This window comes from Sus scrofa, chromosome 13, assembly GCF_000003025.6.
Source record: "Sus scrofa isolate TJ Tabasco breed Duroc chromosome 13, Sscrofa11.1, whole genome shotgun sequence".
Taxonomy (NCBI): Eukaryota; Metazoa; Chordata; class Mammalia; order Artiodactyla; family Suidae; genus Sus; species Sus scrofa.
This window is the reverse complement of record NC_010455.5, coordinates 3,509,021-3,532,060: the sequence shown is the minus strand read 5'-3', so window position 1 is coordinate 3,532,060 and position 23,040 is coordinate 3,509,021. Positions and strand designations below refer to the sequence as shown.

The window sequence follows — 23,040 nt, the reverse complement described above, 5'->3', positions numbered from 1 at the left end:
CAAGACAAAGTACATATTTGCACTTATCAGTAGAAGCATGGTATTCATTTTGAAAGTAGAATAACAGACAGTATGTCCTGGATTTTCTGGGACAGTCCCAATGTCATTACTTTTAATAAAAAATGATTCTTGAAATATGTAACCAAAGATTACATCATTTTCCCAATGCATTGAGACTTTGTAATATAACTAAATTTTTAAAAAAGAAAAAAGAAATCTCTCTCACATCATGATCTATGATTTTAGGTTGGGAAAATATACTTACCATTGAATTTGTTCTTACTCATTATTGAGCAGTTGAATGATACCTTGGGTTCAAGTTGAAAGTGGTCTTATTTACTTGTTGGTACTTAAACCAGCCGTTGTTATTCCTTTAAGTATTGGGGTGGGAGGAGTTTCTTAAATGCAGCAGACATGGAGAGGAGGTAGATAAGGAGGTATTTCAGCATCCGACTGGGCATCTTGACACAGGTTGGATTGTATAATGTGGAAGAGCGGTGGGTTTTTTTGTTGTTGTTGTTTGGTTGGTTTTTATTTTTGCTCTTTATGGCTGCACCCACAGCATATGGAAGTTCCCAGGCTAGGGGTCAAATCAGAGCTACAGATGGCTGGTCTTCACCACAGCCATAGCAACTCGGGATCCGAGCCATGTCTTCAACCTCACCACAGCTCATGGCAACCGGATCCTTAACCCATTGAGCAAGGCCAGGGATCGAACCCACATCCTCATGGATCCTAGTTGGGTTTGTAAACCGCTGAGCCACGAAGGGAACTCTGGAAGAGTGGTGTCTTGAAGGAGCATCAGTTTGTATTAAGATACTCAGAGTCAGATCTGGGCTTTGCCATGATCTAATCAAATTTGTCAGAGAAATTCTGTGGGCATGCGTGTGATGGTCTGTGGAGAATTCCTTACCCAAGGAGGCTGGGGTATTCAGGATTTTATCATCTGTATGGATTTGATTCTATGCTCTTGAAGACCTGGTGTAGCTTGAAGTAATGGTGGTGTCCAGTGGCAGATAATGAGCCCCTGAAAGTAAATGATCTTAGCTGTCTGGAGAATGGGGAAGGGATTCCAGAAACACTGCGGGATAAACCTGGTAGGCTGTGGTGAGCAGATACACAGGGTTACAGAAAAGGAAGAGCTGAAAGAGATGGCTTGACCCCAGCTTGAGGGACAAGGTCCTGTAGATGCACTAGCTGTGGTCATTGGCCTTGTAGATCTGAGCCCCAGAGGAAAGTCAGGTCTGGGAATAAGTAACACATGACTGGTGGCTAAATCCGTGTGAGGAGAGCAGGTTCCTAAGGGAAATGTAGAGCGAGGAGAGCTGGTGGCCATGGGTGAACCCTGTGATCTGGCGCCCGCCTTTCTGATGTGCACGGGATGTGCTTGATGAAGGTTCCAAATGGGTGACTGAATAAATGAGTGAATGAGAAATGAATAGGGTTCAGTGTGACAAACTACAGTCAAGGGATGTTACAAAAAAAGAAAAAAGGAAGTCCCTGAACTAGAATAAGGTAGAAACCCAGAAGTGTTGAGGCCTCTAGGGTCTAGCCAGATATTGATCTTTATAAAATGCAAACATGGATCTTCTGGTTAAAAAGATTACTCACCCTTTCTGGTAAATACTTTAGCAGCCTGTACGAAGCCTTTGAAAAGCTGATAGCCCTTGACCCATTCATTCCACTTCCAGGAATCCACCCCAAGCGAGTAAAGAGAGTTGCAGACAGAGATTGGTGCACAAAGATGCTTCATATTCTTTTTTAAAATCTTTTTAGGGCTGCACCTGCAGCATATGGAGGGTCCCAGGCTAGGGGTCCAATTGGAGCTGTAGCCACTGGCCTACACCACAGCCACAGCAATGCCAGATCCGAGCCACATTTGTGACCTACACCATAGCTCAGGGCAACGCCAGATCCTCAACCCACTGAGCAAGGCCAGGGATCAAACCTGCGTCTTCATGGATACTAGTTGGGTTTGTTTCCATTGAGCCACAACAGGAACTCCTTCATATTCTTGAGACATACTTTCCCTGAAGATTTGGGATAAAGGTGGGTGAGCACCTTTACCATTTACTATTTGGTTTGTTACAGCCTTGACCTGCGAGAAATGTCTCAGTTGTCCCCTGCAGGCAGAAATAATCACTTTCCATACCTTTATATCCATTATTGCACTTGGCACCCTCTATGAGAAATTTCTGGAATATTTACTCTTTTCGATTATGAAAGTGGTATGCACGCTTATTAGATACATTTTGAAAAGTTACATACAAATATTTCTATAACTTTTGGGTAATAACATGTCTAAAAAGTTTGGAATCAATTTTTTAATAGGACATTATCATAGAAGCACTCTTGTGCCATGTTAGTGTAATTATTTTCAAAGCCTGTTTACAATAACTGGCTGAATCTTTTGAGGGTCAGGACTCCTGTTTTGTATCCCAGCACCTACGTGTGATGTAGGTCTGGGCCGGTACAGGGACTCATGGTTTCTAGAGCTGAAAAATTCATTGGTCTCCATCCCTACCTTCTAGGAGCTCATTCTGGGAGAGGAGACACATATCCACTCATAATTTAATGTATTCATTCATTCATTCAACAGATACTTATAGAGCACCTACAATATGTCAAACATCATTCTAGCACTGGGGACACACAAAACCCCTGCCCTCGTGAAATGCACACTCTACAGCAGTGATTTCCACACTTCAAGGTGCATTTGGAATTACCTGGAGGGCTTGCTAAAACACAAATCGCTGGATTCTACCCCCAGAGTTTCTGATTCTGAGATTCTGGTTCAGGGGGGCCTGAGAATTTGCATTTCCAGCAAGTTCCCAGGTGATGCTGATGCTGCCCATATGGGCCCACACTAAGTTTGCAGGACAGCAGGGTAAAGGAATATGGTGGTCCAGTGTGTCCTGGGAGAAAGGCACACGTCTGAGTTATGCCAAAGCCTTTCCAGTTCTTCAAGCCCCAGCAAGGAAGGCAGGGCTGGGATGCTGTCCCACATCCAGGGTCCTCGCCTCCTCACCCTGGATGACCCTCAGCAGTCTCTGCAGCGCCACAGAAGCCTGGACCAGTAAAGAGCTGGGGAGAGCCATAATGACGGCCATGAGTACCTTCTCTGTGCCCACTCCCTGGCACCCTTTCCATGTATAGTATCCAGTCTTCAGAGCGACTGCAAGGGAAGAATGATCTCCCCCATTTTATAGATGAGAAGGCTGAGGCACAGAAAGCTCATGTAACATACCCTGACTCCCCAAGACAGTCAAACATCTGGGCCTCCAAACCCAGCCTGTCTGCCTTCAAACCCATTGACTCAAGTTGAGAAGAAGCTCTGATCCAGCCCTCAGTGGGGCTGGTTTTTAGAAATGCTTCAGTGGCCATCCCTGTCTCCTCTGCAGTGACACACTGAGAACAGGATTAGTGCAAACCTGGGCCTGCAGTGCACCTGTTTCTCAGGTGCTGCAGAAAATGGCAAGGCTCAGACTTGTGGTTTATTAGGGCAAAGCCACACCAGGGTTGGGGGGACTTGAGAACTGAAACGGCAGGTGCAGTTTAGGGGGAAATAGCTGACTGTCCTACCTGTAGGAGCTGTGTCTAGAAATGATTAATATGATTTTCTTGAATGTAGAAGTTTGTGGAAGTTTCATTTATTTTGGGTTTTTTTGGGGGGGCGGGGGGCATACCCATGGCATATGGAAATTCCTGGGCCAGGGATCAAACCTGAGTCATAGCAGTGACAACACTAGGTCCTTAATCTGCTGAACCCCCAGGAACTCCAAGTTTTTTGACGGCAGGTTTAGTGCGTTGAGAATTTGCATGATGTATTCAAAACTGCATGAAAAGCCCATCTTCCAAAACCTTTCTGAAGAAGCATACATTGACAGCATTATTTCACAAACAGTTAAGACTAGAGAAAAGCCATCCCGTGCCACTGCAGTGGGAGCTTGGAAGGTAGCACTCAGGTGGTCCAGGGCCCAGGCTCTGGCACATTCTAGAATGCTGCCCTCTATTGCAGTTGCCCACACCTGCCAGATTACCTGGATGATTTAATGGTAGCTCCAGATAGCAAGACCTTCAGAGATCTGTGCTGTAGACCAATGTGCATAGCAGCATTATTCACAATAGCTAAGACATGGAAGCTACCTAAGTGTCCATGAACAGAGGAATGGATAAAGAAGATGTGGTACATACACACAATGGAATACTATTCAGCCATAGAAAAGAATGAAATCATGCCATTTGTGGCAACATGGATGGACCCAGAGATGATCATACTGAGTGAAGTAAGCCAGACAGAAAAAGGTAAATATCATATATCATGATGTATATGTAGAATCTAAAAAAAAATGATACAGATGAACTTATTTCAAAAACAGAAAGAGACTCACAGACACAGAAAACAAACTTACAGTTACCAAAGGGGAAAGGGGGAGGGACAAATTAGGAGTTTGGGACTGACAGATACACACTATGATATGTAAAATAGACAACAGAGTCCTACTGTATTGTGCAGGGAATTATAATCAGTATTTTGTAGTAACATATAATGGAGAAGTCTGAAGTTGTACATCTGAAACTAACACAGCATTGTAAATCAAGTCTAGTTTAACAAATAAAAAATTCTTAAACTGAAAATAAAATTGAAGCAGAAGGAGTTCCCGTCGTGGCGCAGTGGTTAACGAATCCGACTAGGAACCATGAGGTTGTGGGTTCGGTCCCTGCCCTTGCTCAGTGGGTTAAGGATCCGGCGTTGCCTTGAGCTGTGGGGTAGGTTGCAGATGCAGCTCGGATCCCGCGTTGCTGTGGCTCTTGCGTAGGCCGGTGGCTACAGCTCCGATTCGACCCCTAGCCTGGGAACCTCCATATGCCGCGGGAGCGGCCCAAGAAATGGCAAAAAGACCAAAAAAAAAAAAAATTGAAGCAGAAGAATGTTTGTTTATAATAAAACTTCAAAAGTCTTAGAAAAAAAAAACCACAAAGCTTTGTGTTTTAGCATAATGTCTCCACCTTCTATCAAGAATTAAGAGTATATAGGAGTTCCAGAGTTCCCATCATCGTGGCTCAGTGGAAATTAATCTGACTAGTATCCATGAGGACACAGGTTTGATCCCTGGCCTCGCCCAGTGGGTTAAGGATCAGGCATTGCCATGAGCTGTGGTGTAGGTCACAGAGGCGGCTCAGATCTGGTGTTGCTATGGATGGCATAGGCTGGCAGCGTCAGCTCCAATTTGCCCCCTAGCCTGGGAACTTCCATATGCCATGGGTGCAGCCCCAAAAAGACCAAAAAAAAAAAAAAAGTATATGGGAGTTCCTCTTGTGGCTCAGTGGGTTAAGAATTGGACTAGTATCCATAAGGATGCAGGTTCAATCCCTGGCCTCACTCAGTTGGTTAAGGATCAGGCACTGCTGCAAGCTGTGGCATAGGCCTGCAGCTGCAGCTCCAGTTTGGCCCCTAGCCTGGGAACTTCCATATGCCACCGGTGCAGCTGTAAAAAGAACAAAGAATAAAAGAGTATAGAAATTCCTGCTGTGGCATAGTGGGTTAAGAATTCATCTGCAGTGACTCAGGTCGCTGTAGAGATGTGGGTTTTATCCCCAGCCCAGCTCCGTGGATTAAAGGATCTGGTGTTGCTGCAGCTGCCACTTGGATTCAGTCCCTGACCCAGGAACTTCCATATCCAAGAACATGTATGTACTTGATGCTTTTTGACATGTGTCCACTTGACCTTGTGCTTAAGAGAATGATCTTGGGCCCGAGCCAGACCTGGCTTTGAACCCTGGCTGCCCACAGCTTGCTTTATGACTTAAATGCCTCTGGGCCTTGGTGTCCTCATCTGAAATGAAGATAACGATACCATAGGGGATTGTTAAAGGATTAAACAAAACAATTTATACAAAATGCAGGGACTGACACATAGTAGGTCTGTGCTAGGTGGCAGTTGCTGCTATTGTTATCATTATGTCTAGCCCAGGCTAGACTTTATAGGCTGGGCCATATATTCGTAACTGCTCCAGATCACCTTCTAGAATGGCCAGTGTTGAACTAAAATAACTGTCTACTTTAAGCTAGGGCGGACCATCCAGGGAGGGCTGCCAAGGCTTGCTTCTTTAGGGAGGAGCTCCATGCTGGTATTTCTTACTAATTCTCAAATGACAGGGGCTGATCCCTGTAGGGGCCTCGAGATTTTCTGAGGTCATTCACTTGGGGGCTGGTGACTAAGACTCACACAGCTCTGATGTCTCTACCGCCTATTATTTATTTGTCAAGTGACTTGAGAATTCTTGCCCAGAAAAATCCCCTAAAACCTGTCTTCTTGTTTGGGCTTCCTCTTGCTTTACTTTATTCAGCTATTACTTTCAATTTTTCTTTCACTTATGACTATGACATTTAATTGCCTGGGGTATTTTTTAGGGAGGGAGACAAAGTGGCATAGGACTTTGTGTGGTCATTTGTCCCCATCTTGAGGCTCAGGAGGTGAGACGGTGCCACCTGTTACCTGGATGGGATGTAGATGGAGAGTCAAAGGTTAGCGGAGCGATGCCCTCAGGCCAGGTGTGGTCCTTGGGCTTCCCTGGGGACTAATGTCATCAGATATCCCCTCCTGCGGGTGTGGGGGGGTTGTATCCGCTTTTACACCGTTCTCCCACCTCTGTGTTTCTCTGCCAAAACAGTTGTTTAAAAGAGGAAGCTCTTTGGGTCATAAAATGTCATCTGGTGGTTAGTATATGGTTATATAGGTGTATTGTGTTATATAGTAGCCTGATTAGCTGGAAGTAGGTGATTCATCCAAAAAAAAAAAAAATGAAATCATAAACTCTTACCAAAATGAACCTCCTTTTTCATTTTTTTTTTTTTTTTTTTTGCTTTTTAGGGCCATACCCACAGCATATTGGAAGTTCCCAGGCTAAGGGTCAAATCAGAGCTGCAGCTGCAGGCCTACACCACAGCCACAGCAATGGGGGATCCGAGCTGTGTCTGCGACCTACCCCACAGCTCGCGGCAACATTGGATCCTTAACCCACTGAGCGAGGCCAGGGATGGAACCCACATGCTCATGGATACTAGTAGGATTCGTTTCTGCTGTGCTATGTGCTGACCACATCGGGAACGCCTGAACCTCCTTTTTCAATCTCTCTTTGTTCCAGCTCCTTTTAGAACCTTTTTTCAGCTTCTAAGAAAAAAATGACTAATCAGGGCTACCATAGTATTTCAAATAGAGTCCACCCCAGCCCTTCATGGCCAAGTGCTTTGTTTTTCCATGCTTAAAAAAAAAAAACCAAAAAACCACGCCCTCCATCCCCAGTAGGGCCAGGGTTGGGGGGTGGGTGCTACCTTGAGGACAGGGAGCCTCTGCCAGCCTGAGAGACTTTGAGTTCAAACAGAAACATCCTACAGGGTGAGCTGTTTAAGCTGTTTTGGTTGTTGGGTGTCCCCCGCTTTGAAAGAATGTCCTGTTTACCCCGTTCTCATCATTCTGTCTCCCTCACAGATCCAGGAAGCTGCGAGTCAGGGCCTGAAATTCGTGGGGGTCATCCCTCAGTACCGCTGTTCTGGGGACTCAGCAGGCGGCAGTCCCCAGACGGAAGCCCAGGAAGTGACGATGGAGCCTGGCAGGTGTGGGCATGAGAACCTGGGGGCTACAGATGCACCCGAGGGGATGGACGGAAGCCCAGAGCCTGGTCAAGGTCCGAGAGGGGCGGCACCTGCTTCCCAGCCACCCAGCCCGCCCTTGGGAGAGCAGGATGGCGTGGACTCTCCATCGCAAGGACTCTCCATGAGCAGGACGCAGGATGGACCAGCCGGCAACCTGTCAGAAGAGCGTGGAGAGCCACGCTCGGGAAGTGAGTATGTCAACGCCAGAGCTCTGACCCACTTAAGGAGGGGTTGCTAGCTTTTCAGTAACCCTCCTTCAAACAGGAGAAACTGTCACGCAGTTTCCTTCCTGAAGCTGTGCCTTCCAGGGGGCAGAACGTCACGGCAGGGACTTGTCATTGCTCCAAAAGGTCACGTGTAAAGGAGATTCTAGAGCTTCTAGAGCGCTAGCGAGGTCTTTTATCCCCCGGGGCCCTTGCGCTGCCCCTGAGTGACCCATGTGAACACAGGAAGTGTGAACATGCTGGGCGCCAATGCAGAAACGGCCTTCCACTTTTGTTCTGCTTGTTTTGAATATCTGCCTAAAGAAGGAAATCAAGAAGCCAGCTGAGGACAAGTTGTGCAGGAAGGGGGGCGTGCAGCTCGCTCAGCCGTAAACAACTAGATTTCAGGGAGTGTGTGTAGTTGACAGATCAGCACCGTGACGAGGACTCTGCCAAAGAGAGGCCACCACTAAGTGATGCCTCTTAGCCACATTGTCACGGCCGTTGGAGCATGCCCTTTAGGGAGGGGATTTCAAATATCAGCACAAGAATGATAACAGCCAATGTTTATTAATATTTCCTGTGGACCAGGCCCTGTGCCAGCAAGCTTTCATAGGACTGTCTCTTCATTCTTCCTAGGATGTGGTTGAACTCTTGTGACATTGCCCATTTTACAGCCCAGTAAACTGAGGCCCATGCAGGCTCTCTGCCTGGTCTTCCCTGTGTAAGACTCAAATAGAGGAACAGGGTTGACTGAGGGGACAAAGTTTCTCTTGTATTTCCCTGTGATGCCCTTTCATCTTCCTTCTCCAGGAAATGTAGTGTCCAGCCATGTTCTGGGAGCCAGGCCCTGGTATGAGCTGCATGGCAGCCTCTTCTAGCTTTTGGAAGGTGATAAGTGACAAGACTCATAGGAGGAGGCCCCAGATCTTAGGAGGCCTTTCTCTTTGGACCTTTCTGGGTTTATCTCCCTGGTTAATATTACTATTTATGTACTAATTCTTTTTTTTTAACTGTAAAACTGTACTGTAAAAATTTTTTATTGAAATATAGTTGCTTTATGGTATCATGTTAGTTTCAGATATACAGCACACGACTCACAGTTATACATATACATATATATCTGTTCCTTTTCAGATTCTTTTCCCTTCTAAGTTATTACAAAATATTGAGAAGAGCTCCTTTGTGGTACAGTGGGTTAAGGATCTGGCATTGTCACTGCAGTGGCTCAGGTTGTTGCTGTGACACAGTTTTGATCCAAGGCCAGGGAACTTTCACATGCCAGGGCAAATAATAATAATAATAATGTGAGAAAAAAGAATGTATAAATATATGTGTAACTGGGTCATCATGCTGTACAGTAGAAAAAAAATAATGTATTGGGGAAATAAAATTTAAAAAAATACATAAATATATTATATAGTCCCCTGTGCTATATAGTAGGTCCTTGTTGGCTATCTATTTTATATATTAGTAGTATATCTGTTAATCCCAAATTCTTTAGTTTATCCCTCCCCCACCTCTCTTTCCCCTTGGGTAACTAAATTTGTTTTCTATATCTGTGAGTCTCTTTCTGTTTTGTAAATAATTTCATCTGTATCAATTTTTAGATTCTGTATGTAAGTAATATATGATATTTGTCTTCTCTGACTGACTTACTGATAGTCTCTAGGTCCATGCATGATGCTGCAAATGGCATTATTCCATTCTTTCTTATGGATGAGTAGTATTCCATTGTGCATTTGTAACCACATCTTTATGCATTCATCTGTCAATGGACATTTAGGCTGCTTCCATGTCTTGGCTATTGCGAATAGTGCTGCAGTAACCGTTGGGATGCATTTATTATTTACTAAATCTTTTTTTTTTTGTCTTTTGTCTTTTTAGAGCCACAGCCTTGCATATAGGGGTTCCCAGGCTAGGGGTCCAATCAAAGCTGTAGCCGCAGGCCTATGCCACAGCCACAGCAACATGGGATCCCAGCCGCATTTGCGAACTTACACCACAGCTCAGGCAACACCGGATCCTTAACTCATTGATGGAGGCCAGGGACCAAACCTGCATCCTCATGGATGCTTGTCAGATTCGTTTCCACTGAGCCATGACAGGAACTCCATATTTACTAAATCTTGAAGTTAGCCTTTTATAAAGGATGAGGTACCATTTATGCTTTGAGAATAGGAAAGAGGGTGAAATTGTTTCTCTTGTGTCAGTAGTTCCTGAAAAGAAATTGTGGGTTGGTTGTTTGCAGAGTTGACTTGGGGTTGGGGGAGAGTGTAACAGCCCCTGTTCTGGGAGAGATTAGGCCCGTTGTATCATCAAGGCCTTGATCCTGCTTGAAAGTGTGCTGAAGTAGAGGTTCATCAGTGAGACTTTTCACACTATGGAGCCTTCTGCTCCCACAGAGGAGCTGAGAGCACAAGGGGACCCCCTGGGTGCCTCCCAAGGAGGGTCTCGGTCTTATTTCAGCTCCTCCATCTCTGCATTGCTGTTGGGCTGAATCCTGAGAAGGAGGACTGGCCCCCTGGGAGTCCTCCTCTACCATCCAGGATCCAAGAGGGCGGGGGTGGGCAAAGGCCCCAGGAGAGGGGGTAGGAGTCACAGAAGGGGCAAGGAGCACAGTGATTAAGAGCCAGACCTCCGCCATCTAGCTTGGCAGTCTTGGCCGAGATCCCCTCTGTGCCTCAATTAATTACCCTATAAAATAGGGATTTAAAAAAAAAAGTTTCTTGTTGAAAGCTGAAAGCACTCCCAAGGGGGAGCTCTTCTTATTAGAGGTACAGACTCCACTGTCCTGACCATTGGCCTCCAGCCCTGCATGGAACCCTGGCTTTGAGAAAGGGAGCTCCCCTCAGGAGTGTTCAGATGTTCCCTGCTCCAGAATCCACTTTTCTCCAAGACTCCTGCCAGACTTCCTGCCTCCTGGGGTTGACCCTAGGGAGAGTTAACTCATCCTGGGACCCTCCCTTTAGGTCCCTCCTGCTGTCGTGTCACCATTCCCTCCCTTACTCAGAGAACCGCTCCCCCATCACTGGGCACACAGAGACCCACCCCCCCGACACCCCAAGTCTTGGCCTGCATCGCATTTCCTCGAGTCCCTGTTCTCAACTAGAAAACCAGATCTTGCTGGGGAATAACAGATGAAGGTGTGTCTGGAGGTGGTCCACCCAACTGTGCCTGAGAACTGCAGCTGCGGGGGTGTCACAGTCCCTACCACCCCGTCCTAGCCTTGCCACGTAGGCAGCTGTCTGTCTGTCTGTCGCCTGCTCATGAGCCTGGCACTTACCTTTCTGCCCAGGAGGCCACAGGCCCCTGAAACTTAGCTCACTGTTAGTGTTTCTCCTTTTTTAGAATCAATGACCCTTTGGATCTTTTGCATCAGTGAACACACGGTGGTTACAAGTGCACAGGTGTGGCCTTGCAGGGAATGGACAGACAGCAGTCATCAAGGTGGCAACCCTCTAAGTGAACCGTTCTAAGCTCTTCTGTGTGTCTTGACTACACGTCACGATAGCTTTATGACAGAAGATTCTGTGATTACACCCATATCGCAGATAAAGAAAGTCACCTTTTGTGCCCTGGTAGAGTTAAGCTTTACCGCATAACTTGAGCGTTCAGCTTCCCCAAAGGCCAGCCATCCAGGGACCCTGTCCCCGGTGGTCACAGCCTCACCTGACCTCAGCTTCTCTCCTAATTGTTTCTCCAGGGAGGTCTGGCCTTTCCTTCCCTGGAAGGTCCACACACCACCACCCAGACCCCCTCTCCAGTGCCCCTCCCCACTGATCGCCCAGTTTTCAGCTCCCTTTCTCTCAGGCCCCCCAAGGAGGGTGAAGTGTTTTTACGTTTATTCCTGCCAGGTGGGCTTAAATAGGCAATCACAGACAGACAATTTAAAAAAAAACAGGAGTTCCTTTCGTGGCGCAGTGGTTAACGAATCCGACTAGGAACCATGAGGTTGCGGGTTCGGTCCCTGCCCTTGCTCAGTGGGTTAACGATCCGGCGTTGCCGTGAGCTGTGGTGTAGGTCGAAGATGCGGCTCGGATCCCGAGTTGCTGTGGTCCTGGCGTAGGCCAGTGGCTACAGCTCCAATTCGACCCCTAGCCTGGGAACCTCTATATGCCGCGGGAGTGACCCAAGAAATAGCAAAAAGACAAAAAAAAAAAAAAACCCAGAAGGAGTCTCCCTCCGTCCCCCTCCCTCTCCTCGTTTAATTTATTTCCTTTATAGGAGCCCAGGGGAGCGGGGTGCAGGCTGCCCTGCTCGGTGAGGGCTGATGCTGTCCTGGGGAACAGGGCGGGCTGCCCCACCCCCACCCCAAGGCGGCAGGAAATGCTCTGGTCCAGGGGTTCTGTTCTGCTCCTCGTGCCTGCCGGGTTTCACGTGGCGTTTTCCTGCTGGTCCTGAGGAAGTCCCCGTTGGTTTGATGTCTGGCTCTGCAGACATCACCTGAGCTGGGGGAGGGCCTGGCTGCAGGACGCTGCCCTTCTTGCACCTGCTTTGCCCTGGCCTCCTGGGGAGACACAGAGCACCTGGGCCGAGCAGGCCTGCCCCTGTGCCACGTTCCTGATACTTTCTGGGCCGGGAGGCAGCATCCTTCATTCACCGTAAACCGGCGTGAGAGGAGGGCCAGTGCACAGAAGGTTAGGGAGGTGTCACTGCACGTCCCCTGGCACTTGTCTCCCTGCCGCCAACATTCCTATCTTGTCTCTGTTGCCACAACTTCAATAGGAGAGACAAAGCCCCACAGGATCACACAAATGCAACCAGTTCTCACTGTCACCAAAATAATAATGCAGTCTTCCAAGAGTTGCCCTTCAGGCTGCACGTATGCACTTAAAACACCTAGAAATGCAGCCAGAAACCTGAGCCAGGAGCTCATTGCCTTTCTTCAGGAGGGATTCTGGTCAGCAGGCCGCCTTGGCAGGCAGCTCCTCCTGGGGTCATGACCCCTGAGTCCACGTTTTCTGCTGCATGGCCCCCTCCTCACTGGGCCTTGTCCTTCCCTCCTGGAGCCCCCGGGATAGTTCTTCCCTGTGGTTCTGTCCCCACCTCCAAGTCAGCCACCTGCCACTTTCTTCCTGGCCTTTCGCTCAGTCCATTAACAAAGGCTATTGAATACCCCCTCTACCTGCCCGCTTTCTGTGTGCTGAGAACATCAGCCTTGTGTTGGATTTGGGAAACAGCTCAGGGCTGGGGGTTTGAAAGACTCTTGGCTTTGCCACTTACCAGCCTGTCATTCTAGGGGAGCCACTTAAGGGTTCTGGGCAGAGAAGGGATGTAGTTCCCCCTGGAGTTTGGAGTCACATGAGATGGTGGCACTGAAGGCCTCTGTTAATACATTTGTGTCCTGTGGCTGCTAACATCCTTACAAGTGGACCCGTGGATTGCTGTGCATGCAGCAGCCCCCCTCTTTGCCTGGCAGGCAGGCCTCTCTGAGGCCCAGGGATGCCCTGCTGTTTGTTTCTAAGTCTGAAGCAGCCTCCTCCCAGGTTCAGGAATCCGGTGGGACCTGAGGCCCTTCTGCCCTCTCTCCCCCCACTGCCCTGCCCTCCTAGGGTATGTGTTTCATCTTAGCTCCCCTCCCAGGACCTCAGCAGACCCAAGCCCCATCTAGCCTGGCTCCCAGGCCAAGTCCATCACCTACTTCTTCCTTCCAACCCAGCTAACTTGCCCGCCTCCTCCTCCTTCTCCCAGTCTAATCCTTGGAGCTCCATGATTTCTGCCGGATTCTGAATTCTTTCTTTCCTGAGGCCTGGAGGTCCCCTGGGAAGGTAGGACCCAGTCAGCCCACCTGCTCCCTGCAAGTCACCACCTCTCTGGGAACATACCTGCAGACAGACTGCAGACATCCATCCTGTGCCCAAGTCCCTACTGCCTGGCACCTGCCTTCTTCCTCCTTGTTCCTGAGGAGCTTGGCAAGGCCTGAGCAGACCTGGCTGGCAGGCTGGCAGCACCCGCCAGCCCCAGCTCCAGGCCCATGCCCCTGTCTCCTTTGCTGCCCTAGCTTCTTTTCCTTGTGTGTCTCAGGTCAATCCAGCAAACACAGGTGTAGCCCCTGCCATATTTTCTGGACTACTACATTTTATGGCTTCAAAGGATCTAAATGACCCAAAGACGAGGCCCCCTCACCCCATGTCGGGGGTGGGGGCCAAGAGAAAGACAACGGGACAGAAATAGAAATACAAGGCAGAGCAATCTTGAAGCTCCTTGGGTGCTGTGCCAGGCCAGTTCTGCAGCCATTCTCAGAACATTTTCAGAAACAATGCCTTCCCTGTCCTTTGGGACTTGTTGTCCCATGTCTGGGAAAAATCTTCCAGCTGGGGTCATGGCAGAGTCACAGAGCAGCTGAGACAAAGTAAACAAACTTGGACTTCGTTTTGGAATTCCCTGGTGCCTCCTCATGTGCGGATGTGTGTTGAGAGTCAGAATATTAAAACATCAAAGGGAATCATTTGGGGACAGTTTCTCTTGGCTGGTTTCCATGTGAGCAGAGAAAGGATTGTGGCCAAGGAGCCCGCGGGCTGGAGGAGTTTACCGGAGGACGGTGCACCTGAAGGCAGCTTTCTTCCAATATTTCATTGCTGCTCATGCTTTGGAGGCTCTCAATTCCAACAGCCTTTCCTTTTCCTTCCTGGAAGATTTATTTCTGTCTCTGGCTTCGGTTCTTCTCCCTGGGGAGGATCCAGACGGAAAGCTGGGGGCGCTGTCAGCACCCCGCCATCCACTTTGACGGCCCTGTCTTCCCCTGCCCACCCCCAGCACACTCTCCTTCTCCTTCTGTCCTTCCCTTTTTCTGTTTCGTTATGTGTGTGGGAACGTTGTGGTTCTGTCTTGCGACGTGACTGGGGATCCTTCTTTGTGATCAAGTGCTGTCATGTCTTTTTGGATTGGCGCCACTTCTCAATTCCCCTCTCATCCTCCCGAGAGCCGAGGCTGTGATTTCTTTTTCTTTCCAGTTTGTATGCATTTGTGCTTGACGGTAGCAGACCGTGGTGGACGGGTGTCCTGGCCCACCTCGGGGTCACCTGAGGACAGCTTTCTAAGCTGCCTGCCATGTTCTCTGGAACAGGCGGATACACTGGGGAGTTAATGCCTCTGGAGTGGCCTCAATCCCTGAAGACAAATGCCCGGCTTCCTGCCCCTTGTGGGGCAGCTCTGGGTGTGCATACAGTGCCTCAGGGCCCCTGTTGCCACGGCACTGATAGCTCAGGAATGCAGCTTTCCTTGGCTTTCCTTTCTTCCCTGTTTCTCATCCCCGCTCCCTCAATCAGTTTCCTGGGATTACTTTCCAAAGAAACTACTTACACCCCAAAGCTCACCGAGTCTGCTTTTGAGGAAATCCAAATGAAGTCAGAGACTCACTAAAGCCTGGCTTACCCTCTTGCCTCCAGCCACTGCAGCTCTCATTTGAACCCCTGGCCCCTTGGACTGGAAGAGGCCCTGTCCCCAAGATCACCATCCTGTCCTTGGAACACCACCCCCACCCCACCCACCCCTGGCTCCAATCTGTTGCTCGATTCCCCTCCATTACAAACCTTTCTCTTCGTGGCTCCATTGCTAAAGGTTGTGTTTGAAAGTCACAAAATAGTCTCAGGATCACGAGCTCTGTAGACCAAGACCTCATTTCTCCTGTAAAAGCCCTGACTGGCTGGATTTTAAATAGGTGGCTGCCTGGGTCCAGTGAGTGGACTGAGAAAGATAATTTGGGGTGGGGATGATGAGCAGGCCAACGCTGGTTGTTGAAAATGCAGGTGGCCTTCTGTAAAGATGGAGCCCCTCCTTCATAGTTGGTTCTATCCAATGCGTAGCTGGAAGCTCCGCCCCCACCCCTCCCACTGGCCTCACTGTTGCACATGACCCAGTCTGTGGCCCAGCATTGCTCCCTGGAAGTCACAGGTGGTGCTTGCTCAGTGGGCGGTGAGAAGACTTCCTTTGTCCCAGGATACGGTTGCCCTGTGCGATGGCTTGAGATGCAACGTGGATGGACATTTTTCCTGTGAACGTGTCTCACTGTTCCCTCCTGTTGATGGCAAATGGTAGTGGTTTCCCCCTGGTCGAGAAGCCAAATGTCCTTTTTAAGGGCATTTATTTAGAGAAAAGCAAGTGAGTCCATTTTTAAAAGTAACACATTCAGAGATTGCCGAAATTGTGAAATCCTGAAAAATGGGCTCCAGTGTTCCAGGATGTGGGTCTAGGAGAGGGATCACCTCCTGGGAGCGTGGATAGCCTTTGTCCTTTTTGCTAAAGTCAACCATTGTTTATGGACTTTCACATATTTCTTCGGAAGAAGGGTGGGGATTTTCTTAGATTCCAAATAGATATTTTTGGCAACTAAAGCATGTTCTTGACGATTCTGGATAAGCAAAGCTTTTTAAGCTGGGCAAACTCTGCTGGCTGGACTAAATGAGTAACACAGAAATAGACCTTCAGACTTAGATTGAAATTCCAGGTATTTGCTTCCGGAGGCCGATGTGGTGGCCTCTCGTGGCTGGGAGCACGTACAGAGGAGACGACGGTCAGCTGCTGGGTGGTAGTGAGTATTGATTTTTGAAGAACTGAGCTGTAAAAGAAGGGTTGGGAAGCAGTGCCTCACTCCCAGGGCTGGCGTGGCTGTTCGAACAACTTACCACTCCAGGCAGGAACCCTCACTTACTGGAATGCAATTATTTTTACATATCAATGATGTATTTTTGATGTACTTGATTAAGTATTATGGTTTCAGCCCCAGGAAACACCACTGCAATTTATAAATAGTTCAGGGCTGTACAAGGGGTTCCTGGAATTACAGCAGTATTTTTGTTTTTATGTGCCTCTGCATTTCCTTTTTTTTTTTAAGACCAGCTCTTGCACAAAAATATTCCTGCTTTTTCTTCTAAAACACACCTATGTATGAATTTCTAGAAACATCTACTATGTCCTTCTCTCAGGCACCTAAGTATACAAATTAATCCCAGCTAACAGCTATTCATTGTATGCCAGATTCCAAACTTAGGTCCCTGAGGACTTGGCCTTTGAGATCCGTGTCACTTTCTAGGTACCCTAACTTACTGCTTGGGATCTGGTGGGGTTAGTTTTTTTGTTTTTTTGTTTCGTTTTGTTTTGTTTTGTTTCTGCTTTTTAGGGCCATGCCTGCAGCATATGAAAGTTCCCAGGCTAGGGGTTGAATTGGAGCTGTAGCTGCCAGCCTATGCCACAGCCACAGCAATGCGGGATCCAAGCCGTGTCTGCAACCTACACTACAGCTCATGGCAACACTGGATCCTTAACCCCCTGAGCAAGGCCAGGGATCGAACCCCCTGGCCATTCCATCCTCATGGATACTAGTTAGATTTGTTTTGGCAGTGGGAACTCCCCGTATTGAGTTTTATTAGACAACAGTGCATGCAACCTAAGAGACATTTGGCCTTTGGTTTCATTTCTTCAGGCTCCTGTGAGAGTCCATGGGGCCCGATGAGACAGTGTGTCACCATTTGACCTCTTCTCTCCCCACCCCCTTTACGAACCCCACAGAAATGGAAATCTTCGCCCTTTTCAACAAACCGAAGAGCCATCAGAAATGCCGGCAGTACTACCCTGTCACCATCCCACTCCGGGTCTCCAAGAATGGCCAGACAGTGAGCGGTTTGGATGCCAACTGGCTGGAGCACATGAGTGACCACTTCCGGAAGGGCGGCGTCCTGGTGAACGCGGTCTTCTCCCTCAGCCTGGTCCATGGTAAGGACGGCACAGCCCGCCCCTCTCCGTGAGGGGGGGCCTCGGACCTCTGTGTCTCACTTGGGTCTCCTCCGCCCGTCTTCAGAGCCCTCCCCTTTCAGACAGCTCTGCAGCTGATAAGCATGCTGCATTGGATTTCTAATGAACGCATCCTGAGGGAATCTTCTATAACGCCCACCACCTCTGTGCTCCCAGCCCCTCCAGGTATCAGCCAGGTCTCTTCTAAAATGACACAGAAGGGGGAGCGATTCTGTTTCATTGATGGGTCTCCATCTCAGTTGCTTTTAAAGGCTTTTAAAAAGATTATTCCCGGGGTTTGTTAATTACCCCCTAGGACCACACTGCTCTGAAAGTGCAAATTGTTTGTAGACACGATTGCAGTTTGAAGTAACAGGAGCAGCGCCTTGAAATTATCAGCAGAGAAGCGGATTGAGCAGCCTGGTTTCCATAAGCTCCATGGGGATACACACTGTTTCTGGGTCTCACGGCACCCAGTGGCCTCTCCACAGTGATGGGTTCTCCCTGGGCATGGCTGCATGGGTAGCACTATTGGTGTCAGCTTCTCTAAGGAGGAGAGAAATTTGCCCGAAGATGGGAGAGGTGTTAAGCAAAGAAAGGGTTTTCAGGTTAACACGAAGGCAAGCTGAGTCACTAGGATGCGTCAAAGCTGGGAGACAGTTTGAGGAGCAGGGCCAACATGCCAGCACGTGTGGATCCTGAGGGCTGCCAGTCAGCAGGATTCCTAAGGAAGTGAAACTTAAAGTAACACCAAATCCGTTGATCCCAGCAAAACCTGGCAAGGGGCACCGACAGCCCCATGCATCTTCGTTGTTTCTCTCCAAAAATTAGCAGAGTCAGGAAAGAGCTTGGATCCTCTGTTATTTGCAGTCCTTAAAATCCTTAGATGAGACATCAGTCTTAACTCTGAGTGTACCTACATGAGATCGGCCAAAACTTTAGAACATTGTACAGTACAAACCATCTTGTACAATGCAAGCTCCTCGTCCACTCTCAAAGTAGCAATATCTAATGTTAGCATATTCATATAGTAACAGCAGGAACTGGGCTACTGGGCCAGGACCACTTGTGGGTGGCTGATTGAAATAAGAAAGGGCTTGTTAGGAGTTCCCACTGTGGCTCAGTGGGTTAAGAACCCAACTAGTATCCATGAGGATGTAGGTTTGATCCATAGCCTCGCTCAGTGTGGGTTAAGGATCTGGCATTGCCTCAAGCTGCAGCGTAGGTTGAGGATGCAGCTTAGATCCTGTGTTGCTGTGGCTGGGGTGTAGGCTAGCATTTGCCACTCCAATTCCACCTCTAGCCTGGGAACTTCCATATGCCATAGGTGCAGCCCTAAAAAGAAAAATTAAAAAAAAAGAAGAAAAGAAAGGGCTTGTTAATACATCTCGAACAGCACAATCCAGTAGAACTCACTCTGACAGTGAGAATGTTCTGTATCTGTGCTGTCCAGTAAGGGAGTCACCAGCCACAGGTAGCCACTGGCAATGTAGTGAGTACAACTGAGCAGCTTAATTTTTAATTTATGTCATTTTCATTAATTTAAATTTCAATAGGCTGTGTGGCTCATAGCTAGTGGCATAGTTTCGTTAATACCACTAAAGAAGAGTCAATTCTGTTCTCCAGCAGCAAGTCAGTAACCTCCCTCTGCACCAGGAGTCCAACCTGGGTGGCTGCAAAGTTTCTGGAAGCCTGTTGGAGATGCCCCATCCATCTCTGGGGCATGTACTTGGGGCAGATGTTTCCAGCCCTCATTCATTAGTATTAAGGGGCAGGGAGAAACCCTTCACCCCCCAACCCCTGTTTCCTGCAGAGACACCCCATTGCCCATCTTCGGGTGTGGCAACAACAGCTCCTGTTATCTCCTCTTGGGGCCAAAGAGGCTCCCTGCGACTATGCATAGTCTCAGATACCTCCCTGGGAAACTGATGGTTGGTTGTACCAATACCTTAGAGATGGGCAGGTAGGGGCTAGAGCAGCAGCTCCCCAGGCAGCCACTGGTCACTTCCCCCCCTTGAGAGAACTAGGGCTTCAATGGGACGTTTTCTCTTTGGCCCTATTGCCTGTGCGTGTTGGGGCGAGCTGAGCTCCAAGAGGAGACGCCTTGAGCTTGCAAGTCCACCCTGCCGTTCATCGTCCCTCTAGCTGTTCCAGCTTTGGCAATCAAGGCTGTGTTAGTGCCTCCCCAGTCTCCAGCCTTGAGTCCCCAAATGCAGATAATTCATACAGTTCTTCATCAGATTTGACCTGAGTGTTGGAAATGCTGTTATATCCTCCCTTGGCTTTAGCTGCATGAAATCCAGCCTTCCTGCCTTGAAGACAGAACATGAAATTTCCCCTGGCAAGTGTGGCCACGCAGCCGCATTCACCCTGTGACATCTCCACGGCAAGGCTGCCCACGTGTCGGGCTCAACCACAGCTGCACATCCCTGTTCCGGGGATGGCTGCAAAATTCTCAGGACCAAATCAATCTAAGCCCACTCAAAATTCAAACACGATTTCACCCTTACATTTCTGGTGGGAGGGAGCTTGTGATCTGGGAGTAGGGCTTACTGGGTTGGGGCGTTTCTGTCCTGGAAAAGCCCAGGCTTTCCGTTGGCCAGGGAGGAAATATGCGTGTGTTCTTTTCTTAGAATTAAAAAAAAAAAAAAAAAAAAAAGGCAAACTAATCATCATTATAAAAGGAACCTATTTCTAGTAAGATAATTAGTGTCCTTACAAATAAACCTGGCAGAGCTGGGAACACATCTTTAAGCTGTTTGCCATCTGGAAAAGCACCAGTCTTAACTCTTAACTAGACATTTGTACTTCAGCATATTTTCCACAGAGTCATAAAACGCATGAGAACTTTGTCCTGTAAACAAGGTGATGGTTAGTCTGAGGAATCCAGTTAAGACATCATCTTCTGGTTTTGAGTCTTTACCTCCCAAGACATGGAAATGCTTGTACCGTCCTCCAGTTTGGGCTTCTGCCTGTGACCTTCCGGCCTCCTGTCCTCAGAATATCCAGGTCCTGGGCTGGAGAGGCTGTGTCCTTGGCTTCTGGCAAATCTCAGGCTCAGACAAAGGGCAGCATAACGGCAGTAATGCACGGCTAGCATTTTCTCTGTGCGGGTGCTGGTCTGAGCAGCTCACACAGAGTGACTCCTCTGATCCCCACCACTCAGTGAGGGAGGTATGGTCGTTTTTGCCTCTGTGACAGCTGTAGAAACTGAGGCACAGAGCCATTAAGTCATTGCCACAGTTCCCAGTTACTAAGTGGCAAGTGAGTGGTCAGAGGAAAGGGGGGGATGTGGGGGGAAAAGAGATCAGAGGAGGAGAGAAAAGAGGTGGCCATGCTGGTGAGAGCTTGAAGGCTCCCAGCTCGGCCCTCAGGGAGGGGGAGGGGGGAGCTGCAGGTGTTCCCTGTCCCCCACACGCCTGCCCTGTGGGAAATAGCAGGATCTGGGTGGCGGCCGGCAGCATGGTGAGTCCGGGGGCACTCACATGGCAGGACAGACGTGTACACAGAAGCGCTACAGCCAGGGAGACAGAGGCCACGGTCTACACTCTGGAGGGTGGGAGAGGCTGGGTGCAGAGACCCTCGGCTGAGCTGGCTGCTCCTGAGGATGTAGGCAGGTACCAGGAGTCTGGGGGAAGGGCAAGGTGGAGCTGGCCGCCCACCTTTGGAAGACCTACTGGGAGCTTGGTTTCCTACCATGGGCTTCCAGGCCTGCAGAATCCCAGCTGCCATCACTGGCCACCACCAGCTGTCCTGCCCGCCTTTATCCCCTGGCCTTGTTCTTGCTCTGCATCCCTCTTGTTCTCCCCTCGCCCACCCCTCCTTTCCCCACCTTGCTGTGCCCGCATTCTGTCCTCCCTTGGCCTTGGCCTTGCCCTTGGCCCTGTCCTGGCCCTCCCGTTCCCTCTCCCCTCCCTGCAACCCCCGGCCCTCACACTCCCCTCACCCTCCCCTGGCCCTGCTGTCACCCTCTCCTAGCCTGGCAGGCCTTCCACCTCTAGCAGTGTCACCTCTCTTCAGCATGTATTCACATGCTCTGGTTGTTTCCAAAATGTGTTTTGCAGCACGTTGTCCAAACCAGAATCCAACCCTGCAACAGGCACTGCGTGTGGTGACCGTGTCCTCACTTCTCTTTTACCTAAAAGAGCCCTGACTGCTAGACATAAACCCAACCTCAGGAGCTGCCTTATGATGCGGTGGGTTCAGGATCCAGTGTTGTCACTGCTCTGGCTCTAGTTACTGCTGTGGTTTGGGTTTGATCCCTGGCCAGGAAACTTCTGCATGTCACAGGAGTGGCAAAAAAAAAAAAAAAAAAATCCTAGCTTCCTATCCCCAGAATGTCCTGCATTCATCCTGCATGGTCTGGCCAGTGCCTCATCTCGTTGTCTTATTTCTCTTGCCTCTTTCTCCTATAACCTGGAATTTAGTTCTAAGGCCTTGATAAATTAAGCATTTCGGACTAGAGTACATTCCAGATGACGTTGTGTCTGACATGTGTCTGACATCAGACGTGTTGTACCTAGATGTCCCTCGTCTCCTACCTTTTTAAAGAGTAGGCTTTCGCTAAGACTCTCTGATGCCCCGGTTCATGTAAATCCAAATAACATTTGCTGTTTATAGCACCTTTTTCATGCCTAGTATAAACCAGATTACCTTATATTTGGAAAATCCGTATGTAAAGAATATGTACATATTTCAAATAAAATACATGTAGGGACACATGTTTTAGATATAGTTGCAAACCCTCGAGCAGGGCCTCCTTCCTAAGCTTCTTAGTGTCCCATGTGTGTACACCATGCCCTGTGTATAGGAGAGACCAGTAAAGTTCTCAGTAATGCCGTAGGGATGGGGTGGGGGGAGCTGGTATTGGGGTGTGCATCACCACACCCCAGCTGATTGGGGGAGCGAGGAAGGATGAGGTTGCAGGCAGTTCACAGCCACTCCCTTGGCCCTCCACGGGCTCCAGGCATGTTGGCTCGGTGGTTCAGGCGTGGCTTCTGTTTCAGAGGAGCTGCTGAAGAATGTAGGGCGTAGATTTCACTTACGCCATGAAGTACATTTTCTATCTACGGCACATGTGTAAGTGAACTTGTTCTTGCAGTATTACACAAGTACAGAAACCCACACAGGTCCTGGGGAGATAGCTCAGTGGATTTTCACAAGGCAAGCACCCCCACCTAACCAGCCCCAGATAAAGCAGCGGAACATCCCAGCCCCAACAGAGCCCTCCGCCTGGCCCTCACAGGCCCTCTCCTCCAGGACAACCACAGTCCCGACCCTAAGTGTCATAGATGGGACGTGGATTTTATGTGGGTGGGATGGCCCTTGCGATTGACCTCTTTCCCTCATTCTCTTTGTGAGACTCATCCACGTTTTTACATGTCATTGCCGATCATTTTTTCTCACTGCTGGATACTATCCCTTGTGTAGGTATATACAGCTTCTCTG

The 23,040-nt window shown here is 48.9% G+C and overlaps 1 protein-coding gene across 1 annotated transcript in view; it reads left to right on the top strand.

Annotated features, from left to right (window-relative positions):
- The window catches only part of RFTN1 (raftlin, lipid raft linker 1), a 220,625-nt gene that overhangs the window by 143,012 nt on the left and 54,573 nt on the right, over window positions 1-23,040 (top strand). The window contains exons 5-6 of the mRNA XM_021071357.1: window positions 7,494-7,845; window positions 17,371-17,574. Coding sequence (XP_020927016.1) covers window positions 7,494-7,845; window positions 17,371-17,574 — 556 coding nt within the window. The remainder of the gene's footprint in view (window positions 1-7,493; window positions 7,846-17,370; window positions 17,575-23,040) is intronic.